At 41.9% G+C, this 13872-nt stretch overlaps 1 protein-coding gene across 4 annotated transcripts in view; it reads right to left on the bottom strand.

Moving 5' to 3' along the window:
- GALNT7 (polypeptide N-acetylgalactosaminyltransferase 7) overlaps positions 1–13872 on the bottom strand; it is a 262812-nt gene that overhangs the window by 24839 nt on the left and 224101 nt on the right. For all 4 annotated transcript variants that reach the window (XM_073577415.1, XM_073577411.1, XM_073577405.1 and 1 more), the window contains exons 8-9: positions 7758–7880; positions 5009–5227 (exon numbers count right to left, since the gene is read on the bottom strand). In XM_073577415.1, coding sequence (XP_073433516.1) covers positions 5009–5227; positions 7758–7880 — 342 coding nt within the window. The remainder of the gene's footprint in view (positions 1–5008; positions 5228–7757; positions 7881–13872) is intronic.

The following is a 13872-nucleotide window of genomic DNA, read 5'->3' as shown; positions in this document are numbered from 1 at the left end:
CAGAAGTTTATAATGCCCGGGCGTGAAAATAAAAAATTCGTATTTTTTCCACAAACATGATCTTTTAGTCACCATTTTTTTATTTTCCCAAGGGTACCAGGAGAAATTGGACCCCAAAAGTTGTTGTCCAATTTGTCCTGAGTATGCTGATACCCCATATGTGAGAGAAAACTACTGTATGGGCACACGTCGGGGCTCGGAAGGGAAGTAGTGACGTTTTGGAATGCAGACTTTGATGGAATGGTCTGCGGGTGTCATGTTGCCTTTGGAGAGCCCCCGATGTACCTAAATTATTGAAACTCCCTACAAGTGACCCCATTTTGGACACTAGACCCCCCACGGAACTTATCTAGATGTGTGGTGAGCACTTTGAACCCCCAAGTGCTTCACAGAAGTTTATAACACTCGGACGTGAAAATAAAAAAATCATTTTTTTTCCACAAAAATGATATTTTTGCCCCCAATTTTTTATTTTCCTAAGGGTAACAGGAGAAATTGGACCCCAAAAATTGTTTTGCAATTTGTCCTGAGTAGGCTGATACCCTACATGTGGGGGTAAAACACAGTTTGGGTGCATGGCAGAGCTTGGAAGGGAAGGAGCACCATTTGACTTTTTCAACTCAGAATTGGCTGGAATTGAGATCAGACGCCATGTTGCATTTGGAGAGCCCCTGATGTGCCCAAACAGTGGAAACCCCCCAATTATAACTCCAACCCTAACCCCAACACACCCCTAACCCTAATCTGAGCCCTAACCCTAGCCCTAACCCTAGCCCTAACGGGAAAATGGAGATAAATACTTTCTTTTTTAATTTTATTATTTTTCCCTAACTAAGGGGGTGATATCGGGGGGTTTGATTTACTATTTATGGCGGTTTTTATATTTGGCAGCTGTCGCACGCTAAAAGACGCTTTTTATTGTAAAAATAGTTTTTGCATCACCACATATTGAGAGCTATAATTTTTCCGGATTTTGACCCACCGAGTCATGTGAGGTCTTATTTTTTGCGGGACAAGTTGACGTTTTTATTGGTACCATTTTCGGGCACGTGACATTTTTTGATCGCTTTTCCTATTTTTGGGACGCAGAATGAACAAAAACCAGCGTTTCATGAATTTCTTTTGGGGGTGCGTTTACACCGTTCCGCGTGCGGTAAAATTGATAAAGCGGTTTTATTCTTCGGGTCAGTACGGTTACAGCGATACCTCATTTAGGTCGTTTTTTTATGTTTTTGTCGGTTTTATGCAATGAAAACTATTTTATATAAAAAATAATTATTTTTGCATCGCTTTATTCTGCGAGCTATAACTTTTTTATTTTTTCGCTGATGATGCTGTGTGGCGGCTCGTTTTTTGCGGGACAAGATGACGTTTTCAGCGGTACCATGGATATTTATATGCGTCTTTTTGATCGCGCGTTATTACACTTTTTGTTTGGCGGTATGATAATAAATCATTATTTTTTGCTTCGTTTTTTATTTTTATTTGTTAAGGGGTTCGCTAAAGGGGTTAACTAATGGGACAGTTTTATAGGGCGGGTCATTACGGACGCGGCGATACCTAATATGTGTACTTTTATTGTTTTTTTTTTTATTATTTCCAAAATATGGATTTATTGGGGGAATGTTTTTTATTTTTTTCTAATTTATTTGGCGATTTATTTTTAAATTATTTTAACACTTTTTATTTTTTTTTTTACTTTATTAAATAGTCCCAGGTGGGACATCACTGTCCTGTGACAGATCGCTGATCTGTCACATCACAGATCACTGTGACAGATCAGCGATCTGACACAGGCACTGCAGAAGGCTTCCTCATGCCTGCGCTTTGCAGGCACTGAGGAAGCCAGCTTCCTCAGGCCCCCGTCGCCATCTTGGATTCGGGGGCCTGGAGGAAAGGAGCCCCCCGCAGCAGCGCTGCACATTGCGCTGCCGTGGGGGGCTCAGGGAAGCACGGAGGGAGCCCCCTCCCTGCCGATGCTTCCCTTTAACCCCCGGTACACCGCGATCGTGTTTGATCGCGGTGTGCAAGGGGTTAACGTGTCGGGGGGCGGTCCGTGACCGCCCCTGACACATTGTGCCGGGTGTCAGCTGTGATAATCAGCTGACACCCGGCCGCGATCAGCGGCGCTCACCACGTGGGCGCCGCTGATCGCGCCAACGTACTATCCCGTCCATGGGCATAGGGGCCCAGGTCCCATGGACGGGATAGTACGTCGGATGGCAGAAAGGGGTTAACATTAGTCCACTCAAACCTTGAAGTTTTTTGTAATTATAGTTTTCATCCTCATTTAGGTGAATTTTTTAGGTTAAGTTTTAAATGTCCTGTGGTGGAGGTCGCCAAACAGAAACTTGGGGATGTGTGGAGGGAGGTTCAATAGAACATTGGGGCTGCTCACATTTTCCAAAAATAGAAGGTTGACTGAAAATATTCCGCCTGTCCAGGACGTTATGTAAAACAAGAAATGTGCCTAAAAACAAACAGGCAGATAACTGCAACTTACCCGCCTGCTGTGCATGGCGCCGTTCTTCCCTGACACAGCTGGGGATTCAACTGCCTCTGTTGACGTGACTTCGGACGTCATTCTGATTGACAGCCGGCTCCCTCAGTTAGGCAGTGGGGATCACTCAGTAATTGACAATGGAAAGGATTTTGAATAAGAAGTACACTACAAAGTTACTTGTTGAACAAGGACTTTGCATTTTTACCTATTTACAGATGTTGTGACAACCCCTTTTAAAGGGAATCTGTCACCACTTTTTTCGCATATCATGTAAAAATATCATTCAATTCAGTGTCAACTATGCATTAACAGTACTTTTGATACCTCTTGACTCGCCACCTTCGATCAATAAATGCTGTTTATATTCTTCCAACGGTGTATAAATCTGCTCGGTTCCGTGGGCAGGGCTTATTGTCCAAATCTCCAATCCCTCCTCTCTTGCTTTACGCATTTCTTTCTTGTAATTCCTGCGTTCGTGTACTGTTACCACGCGTGCGCATTCAAATGATCCCTCGAGCTTGCGCAGTATCATTATTGCACATGCGCCGGCATACGCGATTGCGTTCTATGGCATCGGAAGTATACTTGTATACTTTCGGTCCATAGAAAGCCATGGCGTATGCCGATGCATGCGCAATAATTTTTTCGGCTGTGCCCACAGTTGGGCAAAGCATACTGCGCACGCGCGAGGGACCATTTGAATGCACAATCGCAGTAGTTGTGCGCCATCTGTGATATTGACAGAAACGAATACGTACAGCAAGATGAGGCAGGGGGTGGAGACGGACAATAAGCCCTGCCCATCAGACCGGACCGAGCAAATTCACATACACCGCGGGAGAAATAAAAACAGTATTTATGTATCATTAGTGGGCAGTCAAGGGGGTTTAAAAAGTACTTGTAAAATGCAGTGCTGACGCTAAATTGAATGATATTTTTACATGATATGCCAAAAAATGGTGACAGATTCCCTTTAAGTCCTTCCTGACATATGCTGCACAATTACATTGCATGTTCTTAAAGCAGGTTCAGAAGCTGAGCCTGCATTACTGTCGGCTGGAGATGGCTGTGTAATTTCACCATTTGCCTTCCTCTAACAGCGGCGGGTGAGGAGGAGATCAACCCGCTGTTAACTCCTTAAATGCCGCTGCCAATCTCTGGGGTGGCGATTGATTGTTTATGCGTTTCTTGTATATCGTCATCATAGTCCACAGCATTTTTCAGACATTATCTTCACTGTCCCTACTGAGGCTCACAGTTTACAACCTAAATCTCCTATCAGTATGTCTTTGGAGTATGGGGAGGAAACCCACGCAAAACACAGGGAGAACATACAAATTCCTTGCAGATGTTGTCCAGGACCCAAGTTCCCAGTGCTGCAAAGTAACAGTGCTAACCACTGAGCCACCGTGCTGACAGTAGTGGGGAACGTACAGTTCTAAGCGTCCATTAGCCTTACCGCACCATAATCGCAGGGTGTGAATGGGCTGCCACAGCAGCTGAAGACCACCTATGAAGTCCAGCTGGTGTTATTAGGAGACTGTAACTTTCAATATATACTGAAAATATTGCCGCATATAGCATAATCTTAGGTTCACGTCCGCTACAGAATACTCACAAACTAAAGCAATTTAAAAAATTACAATTTATTTGCCATTGAAATAATATGTATATATATTTAGTATTGATGTAACCATACTGACCTTTAAAGAAATATTTTTATCCCACAAACGCCATAAAAACAAAACCGCAAAAACTATTGCGGAATTGAGTTTGTTTTTTATCATTTCAGAACACTTAGATTTTTTTTCCCCTAGTTTCCAGTACAATAAACAGCAAAATGAATCATGTCTTTCAAAATGGTAACTCGTCCCACAAAAAAATAAAAAAACAAAAAAAAAAACCCTCACATGACTATGTGAACCAAAAAATAAAATAGTAATGGCTCTGGAAGAAGGGGAGGATAAAACCGAACATACAAAAATGGAAGATTGCCTGGTCGGGAAGGGGTTATATGACACATGAACCGTAATGTTGATTTGTAACAGAATTACATCCCAGATAGTTCACTATATCTTGCTGGAAAATAGGTCTACATCATACTCCATTCTGAATATGGTTCCCATGTCCTTAAATTGAATAAAGCAGCAGTTGTGCACACCACTACCGCCATGTTCTGTCTATGGGTATGGGACTGATGAAGATGGCTGAGAACTGTGCATGGCTATCTCCCCTACACCCATAGACTTGGAATTGAGCAACGGTCCATTCACACGAGGATGTTGAAATCTTTTGATCAATGGGGGTCCAATGGTAAGCCCCTAGGGATCAGATCTGTGGCTAGGTTCTCAGTGTTGGAAAAACAGACAGTATTAGGCTATATACTTTATCTGGTGAGACGATCCCGCTGAAGGTTTGGACAACTTTTCTGTAAAGTTGAGCAGATAAGGTAGCGGTATAGTCTAAGCTTTCCAAACATACACTAAGAAATGATAATGGACTCACCTCTCCCCAGTCCACATTTTTAGGTGGCAGTGGATAGTGTGCAGTGATATCATATGCGATCTCTTCCATGAACCATTTAAAGCTTTTGCAGTTGTGGTCCTCTCTAAATCTTTTCAGCTCACTTATGTCTCCATAAGCCAGAGCTTTTGTTTCAGGACGGCTGGCATAGAAATAGTCTCTGTACTCATCCCACCAAACTTCTACAACTCTAACGTAGTTCTGAAAGACAAAGTACATTATTGTAAAGGTGGCTAATGTACAAAAAGTATTACTGGAAGAAAAAAAAAAAAACATTAAATAGGTATAATTTGTACACCGCTACATTCCTGGCAAATCAGTTTCAGCTGGGCCATTGGGTTATTAGAACGTTTCCCACATTGGGTTTTTGACCCTGTGTATTTTTGCTGACCAACAACACAGATTCTTACAGATCGAGCAGAGTGGATGAGAGTTATAGAAATTGTCTGCCCACTCTGGGTTTTATTAGCCTTTATAAACTGACCTGCATTGCCTTTTAAAAATTCGCAACATGTCAATATGACTTGTGGGTACACTCAGTTTTATGAGCAGATTTCCACATAGGCCAGGGTCTAATCACGAGCGTTGGTTCTCTCATTGGAGAGAATAGGATCCATTAAGCTAATGACACACGGCTCAAACTCTGCACCGAGAAATCCACAGCACAGGTGTGGAGAAGATGGAGGACTTAATTTCTCCGTTGTCCGAGTCCGTGGATGCCGGATTGCACTCTGAAGACATCCGAGAGCAATCTGATGTTTTACATGTACCCCCAGACTTGTATGGGTGTGCGTGATCCAAATTCCGGAGCCACTCACAGCTTGCTGCATTTTTTTTCCATAGACCGATTCAGTCTGTAGAAGAAAAAAAAAAAATCGCAGATCTGTACTGCCCCATAGGATATCATTGTCCTGAATGCTACCCGATATAACATAGTGTTCGGCCATGTTATACTCTCATGAGTGAACCCTTAGAATTTTATTAGATCCGGAAAATCTGCAGCGTTTCTGCTGCAGCAAAAAATGCATCTAATCCACACAGAACTATCAAAGTTTAGTCAATTTAAAACATAGCAAAAAGAGAGAAAAAAAGAAAATTGAAGCATCAAAAACGAGATAAAAATGTATTTAAAAAGTGTAATCAAAAAAGGAATGAAATAAAAGGTGCAAAAATGCTGTGGAAAATTTGCGACATTGAAAACCAAAATACCTATAGTTGGTATGCAGCCTTAGGGTGCTTTCACACTGCATTTTGGCACCCGTTCGATGATCTATTTGGGGCTTATGTCTGAATTCCCCTGCAAAACAGGATTCGGGCGTATGCACGGACAGTGCCATTGAATATAATGGTGCCGAAAGAGTGAACATGCGCTCTATTGTGCATCATTTTCGGCCGTGTACGCCTACTGAGGGTCGACACTCAAATAGTAGACTGCGTCAGAGTGTCTAGCTCCAGTTGGCGTATACACCCGAAAGCGATGCACAACAGAGCGCACATTCCCTCTGTGGCACCATTATAGTCTGTGGCTTTATTGGCGCATATGCCCGAATCCTGTTTTGAGGAAGGTTCGGAGGTAAGCCCTATGGGACCAACAAGTGGCTGCCAAAATGCAGTGTGAAAGCCCCCTCATACTTCCTACCTATACGCAATGCAACATTTTTGGTGAATAAGAAAGTAACAACCCCCAGTTCAGAGTGGTTGTTATGATGGATATTTGATATGCCAGGTTTTAGTGATTGGGGGGAAATTACAATTGGCCATGCCGGTTCTACCATGGACAATTCTTTATTCAGCCCCTGCTACGTGTTATTGCTTTCTCTACTAATTAACAAATATGCAAAATCCATTGACCCGAATTATTTCATGTTTATAGGAAGGCCTTAAGAATCAAGGCTGGGAAAAGAAGGACAGATTTTTCGTTAATGTACAGCAAGACCCATTAGACTTGCCAGCAGGTTAATGGGACCATCATTTTGATTGATTTTGCAAAATGTTGAAAAATAATGTTATAAATCGACTAAAGAAATGTAGGAAAAAACACGTCCAGAGCTCAGTCTCCAACCAGGCCAGAATCTGGAATCTCGGCATATATGTGCATAGCCCTCTAAAATATCATTTGGCTTGTTCGGCTCTCTGGAGTGACACGCACAACGTGCAGAGCGGACTGATGAACAGAGCACTTTACTGCCATACAACGCCTCCTACATCCTGAAAACGCTATGACACTAAGTGCACGGGCTACAGCAAGAGCGTTTGATGTTTTTGTAGGATTTTATATTAATCCAGTATAGTGGAGAGTCTACACAATTACGCATGATATCTTCTCCTTGGAATGACAGGCTGTGGCAGGATAACTACCTCTGGCTCCTGCTTTCATAGCAGATAAATATGGATTAAAAGTGATGTCCAATTATCCTGCCACAGCCTGCCATGTTCCTTAAAACCATCTTTACTTTAATAAATTATAAGTCGGATGTACAGAAACCAGTAAACATCAGGATATGCAATTTAGTGCTTTATACTTCCCCAAAAAGGGACAGCTAAATAAATCTATCAATCTAATGCCAAAAACATATGACCAATTAATGCAAATGAATGGGATAAAGACGTAATTCCTGATGTTTATGGTATTTCCATGTTGCTGTTCACCTAAATAAGACAGTTATGTTCCTGACTGATGGCGGAGATGGCTGCAGTACCCACAAGCGACGTAAGTGTAAACTAAATTTACCTTTAGTGTTGGTGAGGATCCCACATAAACTGGGGGAGGGTTTCCTTGCCATCCATGTAGACGGTAAATGTGACCTACCCGCGAACAAGGTGTAAATAATAACTTTCCTCCACACTGCCATATCTACAAGGAAAAGGCAACATCTTTTATTATCCAGTAATCACCATGACATAAAATTACAATAGTGAAGAAAATAGCATGATCTGAACAGCAAAACATGAATACTTATATATAGAGTTTAGGTCCAGAAATATTTGGACAGTGACAAGTTTTGGCATTTTAGCCGTTTACCAAACATATTCAATATACAGATAGATTATCAATATGGGCTTAAAGTGCAGACTCTCAGCTTTAGGCCACCATCACACTTTCAGTATTTGACATCAGTATTTGTAAGCCAAAGGTGTGGGTGATAAATGCAGAAGTGGTGACGTGTTTCTATTATATTTGTCCTCTGATTATTCCACTCCTGGTTTTGGCTTACAAATACTGATCTAAAATACTGACCAAATACTGAACATGGCCTTAATTTGAGGGTTTTCACATCATAATTGGAGTAAGGGTTTAGGAATTACAGTTCTTTAATATCTAGCTGCCTCTTTATATTGGGGGACCAAAAGTAATTTAACTAAAGCTGTTTAATGGGCTATTCCCTCTTTAATCCATCATCAATTAAGCATGAAAAAGGTCTGGAGTTGACTCCAGGTGTGGCATTTGCATTTGGAAGCTGCTGCTGCAATCACACACCATGAGGTCAAAGGAGCTCTCAACGGAAAAAAAAAAATTAGAAGAGAAAAGCAAGGCCAGTTTCTTTAAAAGCATTTTTTTTGACAGATGACATTAAGATCAAACGGTATCAGAATGATGGTAAGAAGAAAGTATGGAGAAGGCTTGGAAAGGCTCAAAGCACACCACATCCCCTGTAAAATATGGTGGAGGCGATGTGATGGCATGGGCATGTATAACTTTCAAAGGGACTGGGTCACTAGTGTTTATTGATGATGTGACCGAAGACTGAAGCAGCCGGATGAATTCTGAAGTGCACAGGGCTATACTCGCTGCTCAGACTCAACCTAATGCAGCAAGGATGAATGAACGACGCTTCATAGTATAGATGGATAATGACCCAAAACATACTGCAAAAGCAATCCAGGAGTATTAAATCTAAATAAGGAAAGTATTCTCCAATGGCTGAGTCAATCACCAGATCTCAACCCAATCAAGCATACACTTCACATGCGTCAGACAAAACTTAAGGCAGAAAGTCTTACAAACAAGCAATAACTGAAGTCAGATGCAGTATAGGCCTGGCAAACATCAAAAAGGAGGAAACCCAGCGTTTGGCAATGTCCGTGGCTTCTAAACTTCAGACAGTTATTGCAAAAGTATTAAAAAGGAACATTATATTTATGGTAAACTTAATTTGTCCAATTACTTTTGAGCCCCTGAAATAAGGAGGCTTTGTAGAAAAATGGTTGCAGTTCTTAAATGCTTCACAAGACATTTTTATTCAACCCCTTTTGTGAAGCCTGAAAGTTTGCACTTCAATTACATTTCAGTTGTTTCATTGTAAATAAAGAATTTTGGCCTGCAGACCCCAAATCATGAACATTTGGTCACTGTCCAAGTATTTCTGGACCTAACTGTATTTTATCTGTATTACCACATTCACTCATTGGGGAACATTTACCAATACTGTGATCTTCAGACAGTACAAATTTAGACTATACAGTTTCAAAATTCATCAGCTTTATCAAAGTGGTTTACAGTGACTGTCAGCACAGAATGACTGTTCAAACTAAGTACCGCCATTCGGTGCTTCACGGCGCGGCCAATCATTTATATATACCTTTCCACCTTCTTGTTTTCCATCTATCTCCATCCTTCGCTGGCTCTGAGAAGCCAGAGCTGTCAGTCACAGAACAGCGGGATGGAGATAGAGGGACAACAAGCAGGTGGAAAGGTGTATATAAATGATTGGCCCCACCGTGATGCCCCGAGATGTGGGACTTTGTTTAATCAGTCCTTCGGTGCTGACAGAGACCCTTTAACCAGATTCATAAATGTGGTGACTCTTCAGACAATATAGTCTAAGTTTACTCCTACTAGATGGCTTACTTGGGCAAGAAATTTGCACCAAAATTTTGGTTCACTATGTCACATTAGGTCATGGCCCTATCCCTGTAAACCATACCCGCTTCACAAAACAAAGTATGGTGCAAGTCATGAAAAACAGGTTTTTTTGCCACACTCAGATTGATAAATGCGAACCAGTGTCTTATTTTTGTTATTTTTGTGTAATGAAGTACAAAACAAGTGAAAGGAGTTTTATAAATGGCACAGATATGAGGTCGCACTGCACTATCTGCATCATGCATTTCTGTTGTATATTTCACTTATATTGATAAATTCAGATTTTAAAGGGCTTATTTTACAGGACAATCCCTTTACCCACTAGAGCAGATGGACTTCGGAAAGAAAATGAAGTCATAGCGTGTCAAATGGAATAATGTAAGTGCTACTCCACTGGCAAGGTCAAGACCAGTCATGAATAAGAAAATCCTATAGATTCCCCATCTGCAGCCAGTTTCTTTTATTATAATCCTCACTTTCTCTACTTCATTAAAAGGATTGTCCAATATTTGGGTATTGATGATCTATTATTATTTATTATGCTCTGCTTATATAGTGCCATCATATTCCGCAGCACTTTAAAGATCTATCTGCATGAAAGGTCATGAATACAAGATCGGTGCAGGTCTGACATCTGGCAGCCCAGCCAATCAGCGCCGGTGACAGCTGGCTGTACACAGTATATGGAGCAGAACACGGCGGCTCTATACACTGTTTAGTGGTCGTTGCCATATACTGCAGATTAGCCCCTACTGAAAAACTATAAATTAACAAAGAAAAAAAACAATATTTAATATTTTACAAACTAAAAAAAATACCCCATCTTGTTTATAATCTTCACATTAAAGCTCAGTCACTGACTAACAACAGTATAAGCCGACTTCAATAAACTATGTAAAACAAGCAGTCTTGCTTAGCGCTGCCGTTTTGTCCATTTTGTATGAATGACACGCTTCACAGCACTTTCTTGTTACAAGTGTAGTCTTGGATTTAACTGATAAGTAACACAAGCAAGACCATTACACGATCGTTTTCATGCCTCGCTGACACTCAGAACTGAGAGTCTAAGGGTACCGTTACACCTAGCGATGCACCAGCGATCCCGACCGGCGATATGACGCGGTCAGGATCGCTGGTGCATCGCTAGGTGGTCGCTAGTGAGCTGCCACACAGGCAGATCTCACCAGCGACATCGCTGGGGACGGGGATCGCTACTTACCTGTCAGACGCGGCGATCCTGCGTCCTCCCGCCCGGCTCCACGCGTCGCTCGTCTTCACAGCAGGAAGCCCAGCAGGAAGTGCCCGACGAGAAATGATCCAGCAGCTTCTCGCGCGATCAGCGATAACCAGCGGGGGAGCCGGTCGGAGGTAAGTATCACATGCAGCGATATCGCTAGCAATATCGCAGTGTGCAACGGGGGCTTTAAAAACAAAATCACTAACCCAGCTATAAAAAATATACCATAGTATGACCCTATATGCTCACCCTCACCCCCCTGACACATACAACTGTAATACATACATGCAAGCTGAAACCATTTCCTCTCTCTTTGATAGTGCTAGAGACTCTTTGTTAACACCACAATTATAGGTGGTCATAGTGACTGAGCGTAATGACTGTGGGTGCAGGGGATGGTGGAAAAAAAAAGTCAATGGAGCCTACGGGGGCCCAAATGGTCTCTTTATGAGAATGCCAATACTATTAAGAACCTGTGATAGTTTGGGGCTCTGTTGGAGATTTCTTGAATGCCTAGGGCGGCCATGAGCTTCAAGTTATGCAACTGTATGGAGACATAAGTAATAGCAACTCTCCAGAGGCAATATGAGGGAAGTGGTCAATATGGACCTCTGTAATATATATCTATTATTCATACAAAGTATAGTGGCAAGAGACATGTCAATATTAGTCTCCCCATTAATATTCCGCTTATAGAAGGTGGGCTACTACATAATACAACCTACATACAGTACGAATACAAAGTACGGTATTCATGAAAACCACTCACAAAATATAAAATTTAAAGTTGTTTTATTAAACAAAAAATATTTATAAACACAAACCATACAATAGATGATGCATGTAAAGAGGATTCAGAAAAGAAGATAGATCAAGTGTAGATAAAGGAGGTGGTGAGTCAGGTCTGGTCACGGGTATACTAATAATTGTTGTGTAATGCCAAACAGATAATACTGGCCAGACTCCCGATAATTGTATAATTTAGATCGATTTAACTAAAACCGGCTAGGCAAAATTAAATTGCTTACCCATGTTAAGATCAGCAGACCGAGAGTGCTTGCCATGACCGCCCCAGCGCGCGTTTCGCACTATTGCTTGCTCAAGTGGAACGTGTCAATATATATAATATGTGCACAACAGATGACGCCACTCACTAGCATCAGCCCACCAACTCCATTCAGAAGCCAAAACAGCAGACATGGGGTAAAACAGAGGAGAGGTATTTTATATTTTAGTTCTCACTAGTGCACCACTTCCATAATGTGGGATAATATTTTACTGGTTTTAAGTCAAGTAAGATCGTAACCTTTACTTTTATAGCAGTTGTTACGAGCAAGAAAATGGCTACAGGACACATAGTAAAAATGTCACAAATAGAGGGCAACATTTATTTCTTAGTATTGCATTTCAGCTCCCAGATTAACGGACTTTCAGGGTAAATACACAAAGAGCAGCATTGCACAATGTATTACGGTACAATACAATACACATGGTGGATGAGATTATAACAACCCTTATCCACATGCAGAGGAGAACTTCGTGTGGAAAGTGATCTGCATTGCAAATTTTTAAACCTGGAGTGAAATTTGTATCATAATCTGGTCGTTACAATGAGAATTTTGCTCTGCCGGATGGTGCTAGAATGAAATGATGCAAGGAGAAGAAAAGAGCAAACGGGTGAATGAAGTAAAAAATTCATCATTTTTATTAATTTAGTACATACAAGTATAATAACAAGTAATAATAATAGATAAGATCATAGAAACGACAGTACCGCAGGATGAGAGAACAGAAGCCACCCAGGCAAATAACAGCCACCAAGTGTGGAATGGCATACAAGTGCATACAATTAAGTTATAAATGCCACCACACTACATCCACCTGTATATCACTACACCGCAATGTGTAAATGTGATGCACTAAGGGCGCTAAATGTGCCAAGTATGGAAAGCAGTATCTTACCAGGGATGGAAGCAGAAGCTGGAAAAGCCCGGGGCCAGGTAGGGGAAAGCCCGACGCACGTTTCGCGTGTCTAAACACACGCTTTCTCAAGGGAAGTATCGCGGAGAAGGGTAAAGGACCTTCTTATGCCGACGTGGAGAGCCTGTACACATGCATTGAACATACTGATGGCATGAATGCGGTCCGCCTCTTCTTGGGCGCCTCCGACCTGGACGGCCCCTTGTGTGGGCTTATCCTCGAGCTGTTGCACTTTATCCTTACCCACAACTTTACTTTTAAAGATCAATTTTTCTTGCAGCGACGCGGCACAGCCATGGGCGCGGCCTGTGCGCCCGCGTACGCTAATCTCTTCCTCGGTTCGTGGGAGAGATTCCTCTTTGGCGACGTGGGCGTGCCGGCCGCTTCCCATGTGCTGTGCTGGCATAGATATATAGATGACATTTTCTTTTTGTGGGATGGATCGGTGCAGCAGCTCGGGGACTTTATGGAGACGCTGAACCATAATCATTTGAATATTCATTTGACTTATTCATTTGACGCTGTCAAAATTAATTTCCTGGATGTTACTATGTGTGTTGATCACACTGGCCGCATCCAGACGGATGTTTATCGTAAACCAACATCAGTGAATTCTTTGGTTCACGCGTCCTCCGCCCACAATCCTTCCACCATAGGGGCCGTCCCGGTCGGACAGTTCTTATGGATGAGGCGGATCTGTTCATCAGATCAAAAGCATATGTACATATTGCTTTTGGAGTGGGTGTTGTTGGCTCTTTGCTTAAA

This window comes from Dendrobates tinctorius, unplaced genomic scaffold (genome assembly GCF_039654945.1).
Source record: "Dendrobates tinctorius isolate UK_male_01 unplaced genomic scaffold, ASM3965494v1 ptg000008l, whole genome shotgun sequence".
Lineage (NCBI taxonomy): Eukaryota > Metazoa > Chordata > Amphibia > Anura > Dendrobatidae > Dendrobates > Dendrobates tinctorius.
This window is presented reverse-complemented; position numbering and strand designations above follow the sequence as displayed.